This window comes from Musa acuminata, chromosome BXJ1-8 (genome assembly GCF_036884655.1).
Source record: "Musa acuminata AAA Group cultivar baxijiao chromosome BXJ1-8, Cavendish_Baxijiao_AAA, whole genome shotgun sequence".
NCBI classification, from domain to species: Eukaryota; Viridiplantae; Streptophyta; class Magnoliopsida; order Zingiberales; family Musaceae; genus Musa; species Musa acuminata.
In genome coordinates, this window is record NC_088334.1 from 7,905,079 (window position 1) to 7,921,597 (window position 16,519).

The window sequence follows — 16,519 nt, forward strand, 5'->3', positions numbered from 1 at the left end:
AAAAGAAGTACATGCAATCTAATTTTTTTCATAATTTGTAAATCTATTTAACACTAAATTGATAAACATAAAATTACTGAGCAAATAATTAGTTTTGATGGAAAATATATTAGTAATATGGCATTTATATTCTTTCTCAACAATTTAAATCAATTATTTTTTGGCATTTTATATTTTTATATCACATGGCTTATAAGTTATTAAGCCTCATATGAAGGAAATCAGAAATTCAAATATTCACATTACAAGCATAAATGTTAGAAATATAAATGCTTGTCACTTTCATTGGAAAAAGCATAAATAATTATAAATCAATGCATAATATGTGAGAAAATATCAAAATTTCTGATTATATTATATATCGCATGGGATTGGGAAGTTATGATTATATTATATATCAAATTTTGAGATCATCTAATGATGTCATGTTTTTTTTTCCTTTTACTTATCATTCCACTTGGCGTTTATTTCTATTCCAACTCTATGATTTTTTTGTTTTTCAAGATAATAATGAAAAAAAGTTTTTCTTAAATTAGTTGCTTAATAGAAGAAATATGAAAATAATTGGGCAAGTATTTCTCATTTTTATTATTAATTTTAATTAAAGGTTTAATGTTAAAAATTACAAATCCTAGAAAATTTAATAAAAATATACAACTAGATAATTACAAATAGAGATTTAGAAATTATTTATTTATAATTAATAGATAATATAGAAGACCGGTAGCCGGGCCGGCCGGTCTGGTTCGGTCTGATTTGGGCCAAGCACGATCCGTGCAATGCACGTGCTCGGACCGGAGGGAGTTGTTGTGGGCTGCAGTATTTAGATGACCGATGGGGAACGGCCACTCTATTTGATCCGCCGCCGAAAGCTTCCGATTCCGACGCAGTCGGCGATGGCGGAAGCCCATCTCTAAAACCCTAAGCCCTGGTCTTTCTTTCGCTCTCTTTCGTTCTTCTACCAGGTCCCGCTTCGACCTAGGGAGCTATGGGTTGCCTTCCTCTCTTGGCCTCCCTCTTCTTAGCCTCTTTCCTGCTCCCGTACGCGGTGGAGTCGTTGGCGCAGGCTTTCCGGCGAGATCCAGGGCATCCGCAGTGGCACCACGGCGCCTTCCATGACGTGCAGGGCACCATCCGCGATGATGTACGTCGCATGCTCCATACGAGGGCGGAGGTATTTACTTCTCCTCCTTATTTGTTCCCCTCTCGATGGAACTTTCCTTTGGGTCAGATCGGAACCTTTGGTATCAAAATCTGCATTCTCTACTACAATTTCCATGTCTCTTTGGCTTAGGTACTGTTGGCCTTTTGAGTTGTAGTTAGTAAATTCGTCGACGGGTGATGACGCGATCATTCAATAAATAGATGCTTGCCTTTTAGGAATCTGTTGATTGATTTAGCTTTATCTCCATTTATCCATTTAAATTTGTTCATGAAAGGCAAGTTCTTTTCAATAACACAGGACAGACCTGGTTCTTGTGCCCATGTTTCTAAGCAAGTTGCTTTTACCAAATGGAATTCTTAGCTGTTGTAGACTCTGCAATAGATTTACGTATGTTTTAGCTCGAACTAAAAGAATTTAGACTGTGTTGCATCCATCTCTAGCTACACTTGTCCAAATTGTCCGAATGCTAACTTGTGTGATCGTGAGCCTGTCGCATAGTGCTTGTACCTGCTGCACCCATTGATAATGCATTGTGCTGTATTTGGCAATTGTAATGATTGAGTACAATGCTTTTTATGTTATAGTGGCCAATAAAGCGATTTGAGTCCAGGCCTTTTCTCACTTGTGCTTGATGAGGGAAATAACTGGAAAGCCGACATTTTTTATTGTGGCACAGTATGGAAATCAGTTATATGAAGTGCAATACATATTATGTACGCTTGGCCAGGTCTCGTGGAATATTTGTATGTTCAAATATTTAGTGAATCTTACAATGTTTCTCAAGATATATCTTTACTGATTGATTTGGATCAGATTTTGAGCATTTTTAAGGTGAGTAGCTGAGAATGATCCATATTAGTATCATTTACTTTGATTGTATCCGCTCTTTAGTTTAACACTATGGACAATGTAAAGTAATGTTAGGCAACACTGTTAATTATTTGGAGTTTGTTGTGCAGGTCCCTTTCCAGGTTCCCCTTGAGGTTAATATTCTACTCATTGGTTTTAATGGTGATGGAGGCTACAGATATAAAATAGATGCTCACAAGCTTGAGGATTTCCTGAAAAGTAGTTTTTCAACACATAGGCCCTCGTGCCTTGAGACAGGAGAACCAATTGATATTGAGCATCACATAATATATAATGCAATACCTGTAAGTTACCTTTGTCAGTACTGTCTTATTTCCTTTCCGCTATTGAAGATTTGTTTGACTAAAATAATTTAGCCAGCTAAATAGAAAATGAGATTATTTGGGTTGGAATTTAAAAAATATGATCAATTATAGAAACTTGTGTTATATTTTCACTCTTCTTTTGTAGGGGAATTTAGTAATGATTTTGAATGCTAGTCCTTTTGTTATCCTTCTTTCTGATAGTTATACGCTTTTTTGAATTGAAATCATCCTTATTCTTGCCCGGTAAGGAAAGGAAAGAAATGTTATATTTTAATGTGTGTTCTTAACTGTGGATTTGTTTTCCTTTTTCTTCTTTCTCAAGGTCCATGAGACTAAATGACAGCAGCTTCATTAGAATAGTACCCTTTTGCAGCCACCAACTGTAATATATTCAGGTTCCATCTCTCTCTTGGTCCTACTTTGGATCTCAATCTAGAATTTTGAAGTTTCATATGATTTGTCTAAAACGAGGGGTTTTGGTAAGAAAAGATTAGTTATCTTCAAGGGAGTTGAGATCATTTCCCTTAACACTTGCCTCTTGCCCCCTGGGTGGATTGTGAGTTGGTCTTCATCCATCAAGGCTGCTTCACTTCACTTCCACATTGTACTTGATCAGAAAGAATGGTACTTCCAGAATTTAGGGAAGCTCTATCAAATAAGGTTATTAATTCAATTTTTCTGGAAGCAGGATTCTGAGTATCTATGCATGAATCACCTGTAAAATTATATTTTGTCTCAGTTGTTCTTAATAAATTTGAGTTCAATTTTGAGGATAACTTGCTTGCATGATGCAGGCAGGCTTGCTTGTTTATTTGTATGTGGTTAGGCATATGTCACACAAGCTGATTTGTTATGCAAGTTAGTTATGGAGACTCATAACCTTTATGGGCTCATAGTTTTCCTTTTTGTACTACAAACTTCTGCACTAACTTATGATTGCAATATAAAAAATCTCTTCTAATTGAACTGAGGCCAACAAATCAAATGCTTTATATTTAATAGTTCAATTTTCCTCACTGCTCCTTGTTTTAAAAAATGGAGTCATCACCATTAAAATTTTACTTAATTTTCTGATTTTTGTCATGAATTTTTTGCATGAGTAGTATATTATTTAACCGGCTTCTGATAATTCTTCTGTTTTATAGGCTGGACAACCAGAACTAGTAGCTCTTGAAAAGGCATTGAAGGAGGCAATGGTTCCTGCAGGAATTGCTAGAGAGGTAACATTTTATGTTATATTATACTTGTACTGCAATGAGACTTATTGTGTTTTTTTTTTGAGTCGGTAGTCATCCAATGCAAGAATTCTAGAACCATATCTGTGTCTTCGTGGGGTCTTCCATCTTCTGGTCAATGCTATAATCCAGAAAATTTCTGTTAAACATTGATGCTCTCTGTGATTGTTTGTTCTGTTTGGTAGTCTTATCGGAATTTTCTTGACAACATGCGTCACCAATTTATTCCATGGTTGATCAGTATTTTGTTTTTCATAATGTATCCCACTTGCCATCTGTGTGCTTGTGAAGTCTCAAATTTTGTAATATTTTTATCTGCTTAAGTATCATGATTGATTGCTTTGTTTCAGAGTGAATATGGCAGAGAGTTTCCTCTATTTGAGGTAGAAGCAACAGTGGTGGAACCAATTTTCCAGAGACTATACTCATTTATATTTGATGTAGAAAGTGGTGGTTATTCTGCAACTGAAATGGACCGACTTGTCCCTGCAGCAATATTTATAGTGAATTTTGACAAGGTACAGGACAACCTCTAGTGTTTACTCTTTTTAGTGGGTCTATTTATGAACTTTCTTTTATCAGTGGTGCAAGTTCTGTTAGGCAAAATTTTACTCATTTCTGAAGAATATACTTATTTCTTGAATTTTGATACAACTATAGAGATGAATGCTTTACAGTTCTGTTGGTGTTATATTTGCAGGTCAGAATGGATCCCAGGAACAAAGAAATTGATCATGATAGGTTTATGTATGGGCCAATTGGTGAATTGACAGAGGAAGAACTGAAAAAGCAAGAGGGAGATTACATCTATCGCTATCGTTATAATGGTGGAGGAGCATCTCAAGTTTGGTTGAGCTCCGGGAGGTAAATGCTTTGGTAGTTAGTCATTATTTTCACTTTGTTATGTGCCAAAATCTTCTGGTAGGCAGATTTGGATAGAAGGGTCATTTATGTTCTTTTCCATGTCTCTCGATTCATATTCTGTTATTTACAGATTACTTGCTTACATTAATATTATGTCCTCTAATTGCCATGTCTGAGACATCTCTTGTCCTGCTTTTTCAAGATTTGACATGTCTGGGTGTCGGTTACTTATGTTCCTGTGTGTGCTTTATGGCCCGCAATAGAAGATGTGTAAATATATGTTTTTTCTGTATGCTACTGTGTAATTTGACATGTGTGCTTTATCAGTTATTCTCCACAGCACTTATGTGTTTTATGATTCAATTAATATGCCAAGTAGCTTTTTCATGTTTTATATTAAATATTAATGCATTGTCCAAAATTTCCAGATTTGTGGTGATTGATATTTCAGCAGGCCCTTGTACTTATGGAAAGATAGAAACTGAAGAAGGAAGTGTTAGTTACAGATCATTGCCAAGGTTATCCAATTTAATTATCCCGAGAGGACTGGTTGCTGCTAGCATAGACTCGACACAAGCTATTTTCATGGGGCAGCTTGGAGCATTGATTTCAACTACCATTGAGCATGTAATAGCTCCTGATATCAGGTACCTATGTATGTTATCTTGCTGGATACGACTAAAGATAGTATATTAAGGAATCAGAATAATCTAGAATTTTCCAGGGACATATTACATACAAATTATGAAACACAATTATCCCTTTCTTCAGATTAACAAAGCAAATAATAGACTGCAAGCAATCACCATAGTTCGACCCCAAAATTTTTCTACTACAACTGCTTATAAGAAATTAGATTGTGGAGCTTTTCTACCTAATTGTTGTAGTTTTTCTTTCTTAGTCACTAGATATGAAGGAATTTAAATTTACAATAAAAAAGAGCTCTACATTGAAAATTTTTCATTTATTATCACTATATCATAAGTCAAATGCCTATGTACTGTAATCAGATAATTTCTAGATTGACTTGAATGTTAATGAAAATGATAAAACTTTACGATCGTAGAAGAGAGAGATTAGGTTGCTGATAAATCACTAGTATGTATAATAAGGTATCAGCACCAATGCACACAAACCAGTAGTACCAAACTATATAGGTCGGTACAATTGGTTTAATTTTTTAAGTTTTTTGGTGATACTGGACTGTAAGATTCCTACATTGCCTGGTATATGGTATTCTACTGGTCTAATTAGTTGGCAGAGCTGTTTCTAGAGTCTAGACCAGTATTTAAGACCTTGATTTGTAATTGCAAATTGTGGTCTTGACTGCAAAGCTTTTCACATCTATAATTGTACTGCAAATTAATGTAGACTTTTGTCATACTTGTCAACTGTAATTCGCTAAAGGCTCACTGCTTCTGTAATTACATACTAGTTTTTATGGAGTTTGCCTTACTGGACAGAAGCCAAAAGGAATTGTATGCAATAAAAAAAATCTGTAAAATCATAGTAAAGATATGATGTTTATCAGTTCATGACTGAATTAAGTTTTTGCCTGCTGATTCTTTGATGACCTGTACAAGTGCTATGTAGGTCCTAACTGAATTTAAATTTTGACGATCTTAATCTGTTTTATTGAATTCTGACAGTAATAAAGCTAACGCATATGGCTCATATATATTTCATCTAAATTAGCATGATAATGGCTTATGTTTGCTCAGGTTTGAGACTGTGGACTTGACCACAAGGTTGCTTGTACCTATCATTGTCTTGCAAAACCACAACAGATACAACATTCTTCAAGCTGGTCATAATTATAGCATAGATATTAAAGCAATTGAAAGGGAGGTTAGTTAATCTTTTTTCATGAACATCTTTTTATCACATTTTATTAGTAAGATTTCAGTGATGCTGGAGGGCATTGCTTGATATATTTTTTGACATTGCCACACTTATTTTTAAGATTAGAATGTGTTGTCACAATCAGGACCATGAATTGTTTAAAGTGTTAGGTTCTATCAGATCATGGATCTAATGATTATTAGTAAAAGTTTGTTAAATTTTACAATAAATAAATAAATATTTATACAGCATTTGAAATTTGGGAATAGCATTTGTCAGAAAAGTATGGCAATAGTTCTAACTTTATTTTTTGTAGTTATATAGCTCAATTAGATAGAGCAAGCAAATGTGTAAAACTTGTAGTTGTAGGTGTTTGAAACATTTAAGCTAGTCTAAAATTTATTCTTATCAGCATGGTACCTAATTTTACCTGGACTGGTATGTAGCGGTTGGTATTTATCAGTCCTGTTGTGAACTGGGATCCAAACTATCCTTTTTGGGAAGGGTTGAAATCATACTATGAAGACTGCATGTGTGAAGCACATAAACCAATTAGGAAAGAAGTTACAAATGAGGCTCTCCAGCAGTTAGATGTATATTTTTGGGTTGTTCAGGTATTGATATATTTAATGGCTAGTAAGAGACATTGCAAGCATTTTGACATGAATCTCCTGGATATCAACTTTCTTTATTACAACTTACAAGTACAACCATTCTGCCTCCCGGGTTCTGCCTCTTCAATATAGTCCAGATGTCACTATCTTCTCTAAGAGTACATTTTGATTGACCCTTTCTATTGTATAATTATAAATATATTTGCTGCAGTTTCATAAATTCAACACTAATGCCAATTAGGTGACCACAAGGTAATTAGTGTCAGAGATATTAAAGGGTATATATCAAAGTTCATGAAAATCTTAGTACTTTGGTTTTAGTGTTGGTGTTACTTTGTTATGGTCGACCTTTATTTTCTTCAGGTCAAAAAGATGGTCCATGCGGGCCAGGAGGTAATAATTATTGGAGGTTCACATGCACTACATCAGCATGAAAAGTTAGCAATTGCTGTTTCAAAAGCAATGCGTGGTCATTCTCTTCAAGAAACAAAGAAAGATGGCCGATTTCATGTCCATACCAGGACATATCTGGATGGTGCTATTCTTAAAGAGGTTGGCTTTTGCAATTGGTTTATGATGTCATCTTTTTGAGGCAATTCACAACTCAATTCATCATCTAACCAGGTTCTGCATATTTTCTTCTCCTTTCTAATATATATATAATATGTTGTCAATGAATATATGCTTATTATCTCCTTGGAGCCTTAACTTGAACTTAATTTTAACTATCATTAATAATGTTGTCATGATTTATCTTGTCACACCATTAAAAATTTTATTTAGATATGCTATATAGCCAGTTAAACATAGATATATTTTTTAAGTGAATACTCAGATTCTCATGGATGAAAATAAGCATATGTCATTCGTAGACAAATGATTGTGCATTTATTATTATCATGTTTGAACCAATATTTGAAGAATGTTACTATGTTGATCTGTTAAAGAGGAAATTACATTTTATTTTTCATCAAAGATATTTGTTTCTTTGTTAATACTTTATTAATGGGTTTTTTAAATGGATACATGCCAATAGTTATTGGTCCAATTATAACATCGATGTGTCAAGTGAATTTTCCAGCTCAGTTATGACATCATTGCTTGCCTTGTCTGTACCATAAAGGACTTTGTCATATGTCTAAAATTTTAAAATTAAGCACTCATTTTTTAAGTGATCACAGTTCAGCATTTTCATAGTCTGAATCTTTTTCTGCTAATGGATGACCAGGGTTTGAAAGCCTCTATGCATCTATGTTTCATTGACCTCTCTCGGCCCCACATTGGAGAGAGCCTTGTACACTAGGCCTCCCTTTTATGGTTTCAAGATCAAATATATGAGGTGCAACATAATCATCACGAAGAGAGGATATGGTTAATAAATTGAAAAGAAGTGCACATAGATTTTATATTTTACATGTTAGTTTCAGGATTGTTGAGATGGGTGAATAGCCTGCTAGAGAAGTAGAATTATAGATGTTTACATTCCTGAACAAATAAAAGTAGTTTTAATTAAGGACAAAATGGCTGAAAATGATTTATGGTGATATGGAAATGTTTAAACCAGTGATTGAAAGAGGCGCTCGGGCGCTCGCCTAGGCGCTCGGGCGAGGCGAGGCGAGGCGCGCGAGGCCCGAGCGCCTCGCTAATGTCCCAGGCGGCGCGCTTCAAACAGGCGCTACCTGGGCGCTTCGGGCGAGCGCCTGGGTAAACCAAGTGACCGAACCAGGATTTTAGGTCTGGTTTGGTCCCGGTTCGGTTGTTAGTTGGTTCAATCGAACCAACTAAACCGATATAACCCTTACTCAACCCTAACCCGCTGCCGCTCTCGATCTCGCTGCTCGTCGCTCCTGCTCCTGCTCCCGCTGCCATTGCTCGTCGTTGACGCTGCTCGCGCCTCCCGCGAGCCCTCCAGCTGCTCGCGCCTCCCGCTGCTCGCGCCTCCCGTAAGCCCTCCCGCGAGCCTTCCCTATGCTCGCGACTCCCGCTGCTCGCGCCTCCCGCGAGCCCTCCCAGCTGCTCGCGCCTCCCGCTGCTCGCGACTCCCGCGAGCCCTCCCGCTGCTCGCGCCTCCCGCTCCCTTTCCCTTTCCCGCCACTGCCGCCACTCGCCACTGCTTCCCGCCACTCTTAGATTTTCTTAATTTAATAGCATATTTTTATTTAAAATTTTAAATAATTATATTTATTAATTATATTATATATTTTTATATTTTAACGTCTCGCTTCGCTCGGGCGAGCGCCTAGCGCCTCGGGCGTTTTTGGACCTTTGCGCCTTTTGGCGCCTAGCGCTTTTTAAATCACTGGTTTAAACGAGTTTTACAGTATTCAACTTGGTAGTTCAAGGGTAGTTAGAGAAAATTCTAAGATGTTATCAGAAACAATAAGAAGATATTTGCCTTTTACTTGACTAGTGAAAATTTGTTATTGTAAAGCTCGATGATGGCAAAGGATTCACATAGCTGATCAAATTGTTGAGGTTTACAGTTGCATTTCAATCATTGTTTAGAAAATGTACTTAGGAGTTAAGACAGAAACCTTTATTGAATGTAAACTGAATTAGAATGTGTACTTGGGAGTTGTATCACCCAAACTTTTATTGTTTTCTAACTTTGTGGTGTTAGAACAGAAACTTTAAATAACTGAATGTATGTGCCATTTTGGTATATAGAGTTGTTGTACAAGATATTCAATGGTAAACATAGTGCTCTTCAACTACTGTTTTGAAACCACTTGTAGACTATTTCTTTATGTTGTATTATTATAAACCACATGAATACATCAGTATGACAAAAGTTGAAAGCTTCATGCTTCTCTAGAGGATTGCTGTAGATGCAAGTGTGGCCAAATAAAGAGAGATTTGCATGAGAATCTTGTACAATAGAAAGATTCTTCCCATAGTTGCAATGCTTTCAAAGTTTCACATTGGCTTCGCATATGAGTTGCATAGTCTGGCATGCTATATCAGGATATATTATGCCATTGCTTAATCTTTGGAGTAATGCCGTGTGATGTCCCAATGCCTATTCTACTAAACTTTGCATATGGAATTTAACAACAAAGGGACAGTAGAATAAGCACCAGCAAGAACATTAAAGAAAATCCCCACTTGAAGAGCATACCATAGGATTTTAGATTTCATAAAGTCCATGTCATCTCCCTCTCTGTTGACAGGTATATTTGCTTGAGTGATTAAGGGCTACTTTTTTGTTCTCTCCTTTATGTATATTATTTCTTCGTTGCTTTACTAGCTATGGATGATGAATATTGCAACAATGGTGACAGATGACAATATGATTATTGCAGTGAATAAATCCAGTATCAACAGTGTCTTCTATGTTATACAATCATAGTAGTAGGGTGTTTTTGCCTTTTTATGTCTTCTCCATTTCCACCACATCTCTTTTTTCCTTCTTTAGAGACTATCAAGTTATTTAGACTAAATCTGTTCTAGCTGATTCTGATTAATTTCTGGCTATAAGGCTGAGACATTGGCCAAAGTTAGATTGGTCTTAGATGATTCTAGTGTGGATTGTGTATTAGATTCAGTTGACAACAGAACTATGCTTGGAAATTTGTTTGCTGTCTGAATGAAAAATGTTCTGAGTCGTTTAAGATAATAAATGCTTGAGGATCTAGATTTTACCATGGCATGTTCATGCTCACTTGATTACCTAAGGTGTGATGTTGCTACTTTTTGGGTCAGCTACAATGCCTACATGAATAATACAGCAACAAATGACTTCCTGTTCACTACATTGCCTCTTGACCACTTCTAAGAAAGCAAGTCTTCTGGTATTATTTTGTAGTTATTAGTGGAGTTTGAGCTCTTTGGGATTATTGTTTATTTGCTTCGACCATGTTATGGATTTTCTAGACTGTCTTGTTAAGCCATAAACATTTCTCTTTAGTTGTTTTTTTGGTCTAACTTTAAAGATATGATATCTGATGAAGTGAATTGGATTGGTGATGATATGCATTTGAGCTGACTAACTTTTCTATTTTCACTACTGCATGTGATATATATTCTGGATTTGGATTTAACAATTTGAGGTATGCTGAAATGACTGCACATAAATGAATTGATCATTTGAAGTATTCTTACTCCAGGAGATGGAACGTTCAGCTGATGTTCTTGCAGCTGGTTTACTGGAAGTTTCTGATCCTTCTCTCTCAAGTAAATTTTTTATTCGTCAGGTTAGTCTGGCATGTCTACTTATCTAGTGTCTTGTTGTTCAAAGTCCTTTTCCTCTCTCTTCTTCATTATATAAATGCACACACAAGTATTGTCCTTTCTCGGTTTTTTTTGTTATTGTAAAAAATTATGATATCTCCAGCTTACGTTGCTTCTTGATTTATATTATTGTTTGCAGCATTGGATGGATGAAGCAGACAGTTCACAAGATTCCATGATCAAGCACAAACCAATATGGGAAAGTTACATTCCTAAACATGGTCGAGATAAGAAATCTAGTGGAAAAAAGAAACAAGGAAATCTATACCGAACTTATGGAACCAGAGTGATTCCTGTGTTAGCAGTGCTTATCCTTTCTTTTTAAAGCTACTTTTACTTTATAGAATCTGGTTAATATGTTTATTAGGCTTTACTAGTTATATTATGCTTTTTGAGTGGATTTTCCACAAGTTATGTTTTCTCAATAATTTTGTCTGGAGAACTTCTCTAATTTCCATAATTTATCTGGTACTTTGGTATGTGCATCTAGTTGTGGTATACAAATGACTTTCATTTATTGATCATTTATTTGCTTTGCAATGTTTTTTACTGCTTTTTTCAGATAATCAATCACTCTAACAAGAATCCTTGGTGTCCTGTTTGATGTTCAAACTGAAGCTTGTCAAAGGGGTTCTTGAAATGACATAAAAAACTTTGAAATAAGTACTTGGGCATCATGAAATTGAGGAACTCATGCTTAGGTTACTGTTCTTTGAAGGTTTTAAATGTGATGGTAGGTAATTTGCTGATTTATAATCTGTTCCTGCACTTGGTGGTATGCTTATTATAGTCTTACGAACAATGAAGTAATTGAGTTATCTTTCATGGAAAGCAATGCTGCAATTGGAATGGTAGATGTTGACAAAATGTTGAGAAAAATGCTGCCTATCTGATTTTTAGCTAGTTGGAGGAGGATATCTGAATTTAACTAGTAGTTCTTTTATTGTGTTGATAAGAACAGGTAAACCCTCACATTATGATGAATCAATAATTAAAGAGGACTGTTAAGGTGGAGATTATTAATACAGTCCTTGTGCAGTTCCAACAAATAAGAAACAATCTTGCAGGCCTTAGTGAAAACTTGTCAAAGTGCACTGATGGTTTCTGCCTTAGAATTGTGAAACTAACATGCTGATCCAAATTCACTGTGTGACCACAAAGTTCTCTTTTAATGAAATAGTTTTCTAAAATTGACATTAGAATAACCATATTATCTGCAAATAAGAAAATTATGAAAAAATGGAAAGGGCTATCTGTTCCAAGATTCTTTTCCAGCTTTAGTTTTCTTTGCATTGGTACATGTAACATAATTTAAAATAATGATCAGACTTAATAATACTGATTGGTATTTACTGGTTTGATAAGCACTGATAATAAACCATTTAGCTTGATACCTCTCATTTTATTGCTTTTTTTTTTTTTTTCAGTCTTGGTTGATGATATGGGTAGGTATTCTACTCAATATCATAGTATGATGCCTATCTGACAAGTTATTGAAACCAGCATAGAATGGTTATTAGAAAACTGCTTGTTGATGACTTTGAAGATTATATTAATTACTAACAATTTTTTTTAGAACATTGAATTGAACAACATTTAATGGACATGACATGGCATTTGTTATTTGCAGTAAAATGATGCATTATATATAATATGGATTGAAATTCTGGCTTTGTTGCATGTGGGAATAGTCCAAAAGCATCTAGCTTTGATCCCTTGATACATATAGATTTAAATAAAATGAAGACTAATGTAATATTTTACCTGTTTTGCATTCGATTATCTTACAAGCTTCTTTAGTTAGCTGTTATTCTTTAAGCACTGTTGCATACTTGAATGTAAGTTCTGATCATTTATCAGAATTTTTTTTTTTCAATAACGGTGTTGTTCTTCTATGGCAGTTTTGTACTGTCATTGGCTGATGTTGATGCTGGCCTTCTTATGGAAGATGAAAGTCTTGTTTGGACGAGCAAGGATGTTGTAATTGTCCTTCAGCATGATAATGAGAAGATTCCCCTAAGGTGATTTTAAGGTCTTCATTTTGTGCAAATATTTTAGTAAAGTGTTTGGTATACACCTAAAATACTGGCAGGAACAGAAACGGGAAGTACATTTATTGTTTTAGTGCCTTTCGCCCATCAAATGGTTAAGCAAGCATATAAAAAAAGCTCAGCCTGCACAAATTCTTTCTATAAATGTATATTCTTAAATTGAGTCTGTCTATATAAGACATACTTTTATTTAACAATCTTGCATGTCCTTCTAGTTGTAGCCATTAACTTATGGCCTATCGTCATATATATAACAAACAAACCATTAACCTTGAAGAATTCCTGGCACAAGAACAAGTTCTTCACAATCATCTCGTTCAGCAACATGTATCAGCTTGACAGCCCTTGTAAACAGAAAGCTTTTGCTTACCTGCTTTTGGTGATTGGCATAGCATACATACTATGAGAGACTTGAACCTGAGAATTTTGGGACATATGGTTAAGGATCATTCTACCTGAGTTAATGGGCCAGTAGTGTATGGTGTCATATTGGTATTCAAATGAACCTACATCTCCATATTTGCAACTTAGCAGACTGAATAGGAATATCTGTCCATGGATGATGCAAGGGGCATAAAATATGCAGCTGCACTATGACATTATGCCTGTCGCATGTTGTGAACCAGAAAATGATACTGGGTTAAGGTCGTTGTTCTTGATTGGCATTCAAAGTCTTTGAATGGAGGAAATTATAATACCAATAATCGTACATCAAGAATTAATGATGAGTTGGATTGGTAATATTTAATGGATCTACACTAGTTATTAGGATAGGTGCATACATGGAATGTCATTTGAGATACAGGTTCTTCTTACCTTCAAAGTCCAAAGTCTTAAGTGATCCAGTTACGGGTCATGACATTACCATCATGCAATGTTTTGTTAATCATGAATCATCTAAAGGCCCTTGCTCACAAACCATATTCTGGATAACTCAACTCTGAACTTCCATCCTTGGCTACCCCACTTCAAGCAATCCATGGGTTGAGGTTTAAACATGGCACTTTGGCAACCAGACACTGAAATGGGTTAGTATCAGGGAAGAATTTTTAAATCATTGAGATACATGTCTGTGACCATGTTTTGTTACTCTAGTTTTTCACCTGCATCAGCTCCATACAAATTACATTCATTTCTTGGGACTATTTATTTATAGGATATCAGGTTTTGGTATTTGTCGTAGATGTTTATATTTGTAAGTTGTAACTACATGTTCTGATGATCAGTGGTTACTCTTCTAATTCTTCATTGTCATGCTGTATTATTCTTTCATTCAATTTAATGCATGCCGTGAATTTTTCTGTAGCTCATCTGTCCAATAAAATACAGTATTACATGCCCTTCCATATTCTTCACGCTGAGATCTTTCTCTTGTTTATGTAAACTGTGCACTTCATTTTAACAGCTATGTATCAGAAACCACAAGACAACTTGCATTTCCATCTCTAGCACAGCAGCACATTTTGGCAGGATTGGCTTCCACAATAGGAGGGCTCAGTGCACCTTATGAGAGAGCATCACATATACATGAGAGGCCTGTCATCAACTGGCTTTGGGCTTCAGGATGTCATCCATTTGGGCCATTCTCCAATTCATCTCAAATTAGTCAAATGCTTCAGGATGTTGCATTAGTAAGACATGAATAAGTTTTTTTGCCTTTTATTGCCTTAATTGACGAAGCTGTGCTGGTTTATAAACAATCCGTGTAATGTTTACATTTCCACTCTTTTATAACCTGCCACCAATGGTTCCAGAGTCAGCATTGCTATAAATGTTCTTTCCTTTTTCTTGAATTTTTGCACCTTTATCAATTAGTTATTGCAACTTGTCTTTGGAGATTTTATCCTCAAAGCTTAGAGTTCTGCAACCACTGCTCTGTATTCAAGATTCAGCTAGTTGCCAAGTTACTAACACAATCCTTTGCTGCAGAGAATCACAATATATGCACAAGTTGATTCTGCACTTCGCAAGATACGCGACACGTCAGAGGTATCACCAAGAGCTTCATTATAGTTTTTGTTGCAATATCACCACCAGACACAAACAGCTTCTCCGTATGCAGGATGAAGATAGCAGACCCTCTTTAACCCTGTTTTGGCAGAACACTCATGCGCCAGGCAGACTTTTAGCCCTCATATACCTTAGAACTGCATGTTTCACTTGTGTAGAGGATTTGAGAATATTAGACCCTTATACCTATACCCTATGGTGCATATTCCATCTCAGTTTTGGATGTTATTACATTCAATGTTCCAGGAATGTGCACATGTAACTTTGGTTAAATTCAATGATCACTTTTTTCTTATGACTGAAAACAAGACTTTTGTATCGTTCCTGCAGAGTGTCCAATCTTTTGCTGCGGAGCATCTCAAAACACCACTTGGTGAACCAGTGAAAGGCAAGAAAAAGAAGTCTGGCACAGAATTATGGGTGGAAAAGTTCTATAAGAAGACGACCAACTTACCAGAACCTTTTCCTCATGAGCTTGTTGAGCGTTTAGAGGAATACTTAGATGTGAGACTATTCTTTTCTTCCTACCCTTTTTGTTTGAGGTATGTGCTATTGAGTCTAATGCTTGTGTCCCAATTACAACAGAAGCTCGAAGAAAAGCTTGTGGATCTTTCTTCATTGTTGTATGATCATCAATTAGAGGATGCATATCAAAATAGTTCTGACATACTCCAAAGCACTATATTTACTCAGCAGTAAGTGATCATTTCCTCATTTCTCTTTATTACTTGATACATTTTCTTGAAGATTCTTTTGGACCTACTTGGCCTTCCAAGAGGGCATTATATCATTAGATTTTTTTTTTTTTTGAAATGAGATTGATGGGGCAATCTATTATGGCAGTTCCTAGATACCTCAATGTTGAGTGATCAAGCTGGACTTGAGATTTTGCTAATGTCTTTTGCTGTGTCTTCTGTCCCATCATTTACCCATTTGCGACAGATACGTCGAGCGAGTTTTGGCTGCTGAGAGGGAGAAAATGAAGTGCTGCAGCATACAGTACATCCAACCAACACAGACATCCCAAGCTTTTATCTATGGGGGAATTCTTCTGGCTGGGTTCTTTGTATACTTTCTTGTTATTTTCTTCTCTTCTCCTGTTCGCTAATAAAACATGCAGCTAGAGAACTAGCCATTTTAAGCTGGCCCATGATGCATCAATGAGATTTGGTGCAACACCATACATACTATATTGTCACATCTGTCTTCTGAGAGAGGAAGTTTTGGCTGATGCCAAAGAACAAGTTGACATGAGCACACTGCTTGTAACATGCTGGAGGTATTTTTCGTAGTTTTTTTTTATCTACTCACTAAGATGCCCTAAACCTTGAAA

General features: G+C 35.9%; 1 protein-coding gene across 1 annotated transcript; it reads left to right on the top strand.

Moving 5' to 3' along the window:
* The first annotated feature begins 859 nt into the window (after positions 1-859).
* On the top strand, positions 860-16,519 carry LOC103993323 (uncharacterized). The gene is made up of 16 exons (XM_009413346.3): positions 860-1,174; positions 2,125-2,319; positions 3,486-3,560; positions 3,926-4,093; positions 4,276-4,439; positions 4,868-5,086; positions 6,161-6,287; positions 7,259-7,447; positions 11,002-11,088; positions 11,265-11,422; positions 13,027-13,146; positions 14,582-14,807; positions 15,106-15,165; positions 15,517-15,690; positions 15,772-15,881; positions 16,129-16,519. The coding sequence occupies exons 1-16, from the start codon at positions 989-991 to the stop codon at positions 16,292-16,294; spliced, it is 2,424 nt and encodes an 807-aa protein (XP_009411621.2). The 5' UTR covers positions 860-988; the 3' UTR covers positions 16,295-16,519.

Excerpts from the sequence above, each read along its gene's own strand:
- LOC103993323 (XM_009413346.3), top strand. The coding sequence starts at position 989 with ATGGGTTGCCTTCCTCTCTTGGCCTCCCTCTTCTTAGCCTCTTTCCTG. Across the intron at positions 11,423-13,026 it reads GGAACCAGAGTGATTCCTGT|TTTTGTACTGTCATTGGCTG; the intron begins GTTAGCAGTGCT and ends CTTCTATGGCAG. Across the intron at positions 14,808-15,105 it reads TGCTTCAGGATGTTGCATTA|AGAATCACAATATATGCACA; the intron begins GTAAGACATGAA and ends CCTTTGCTGCAG.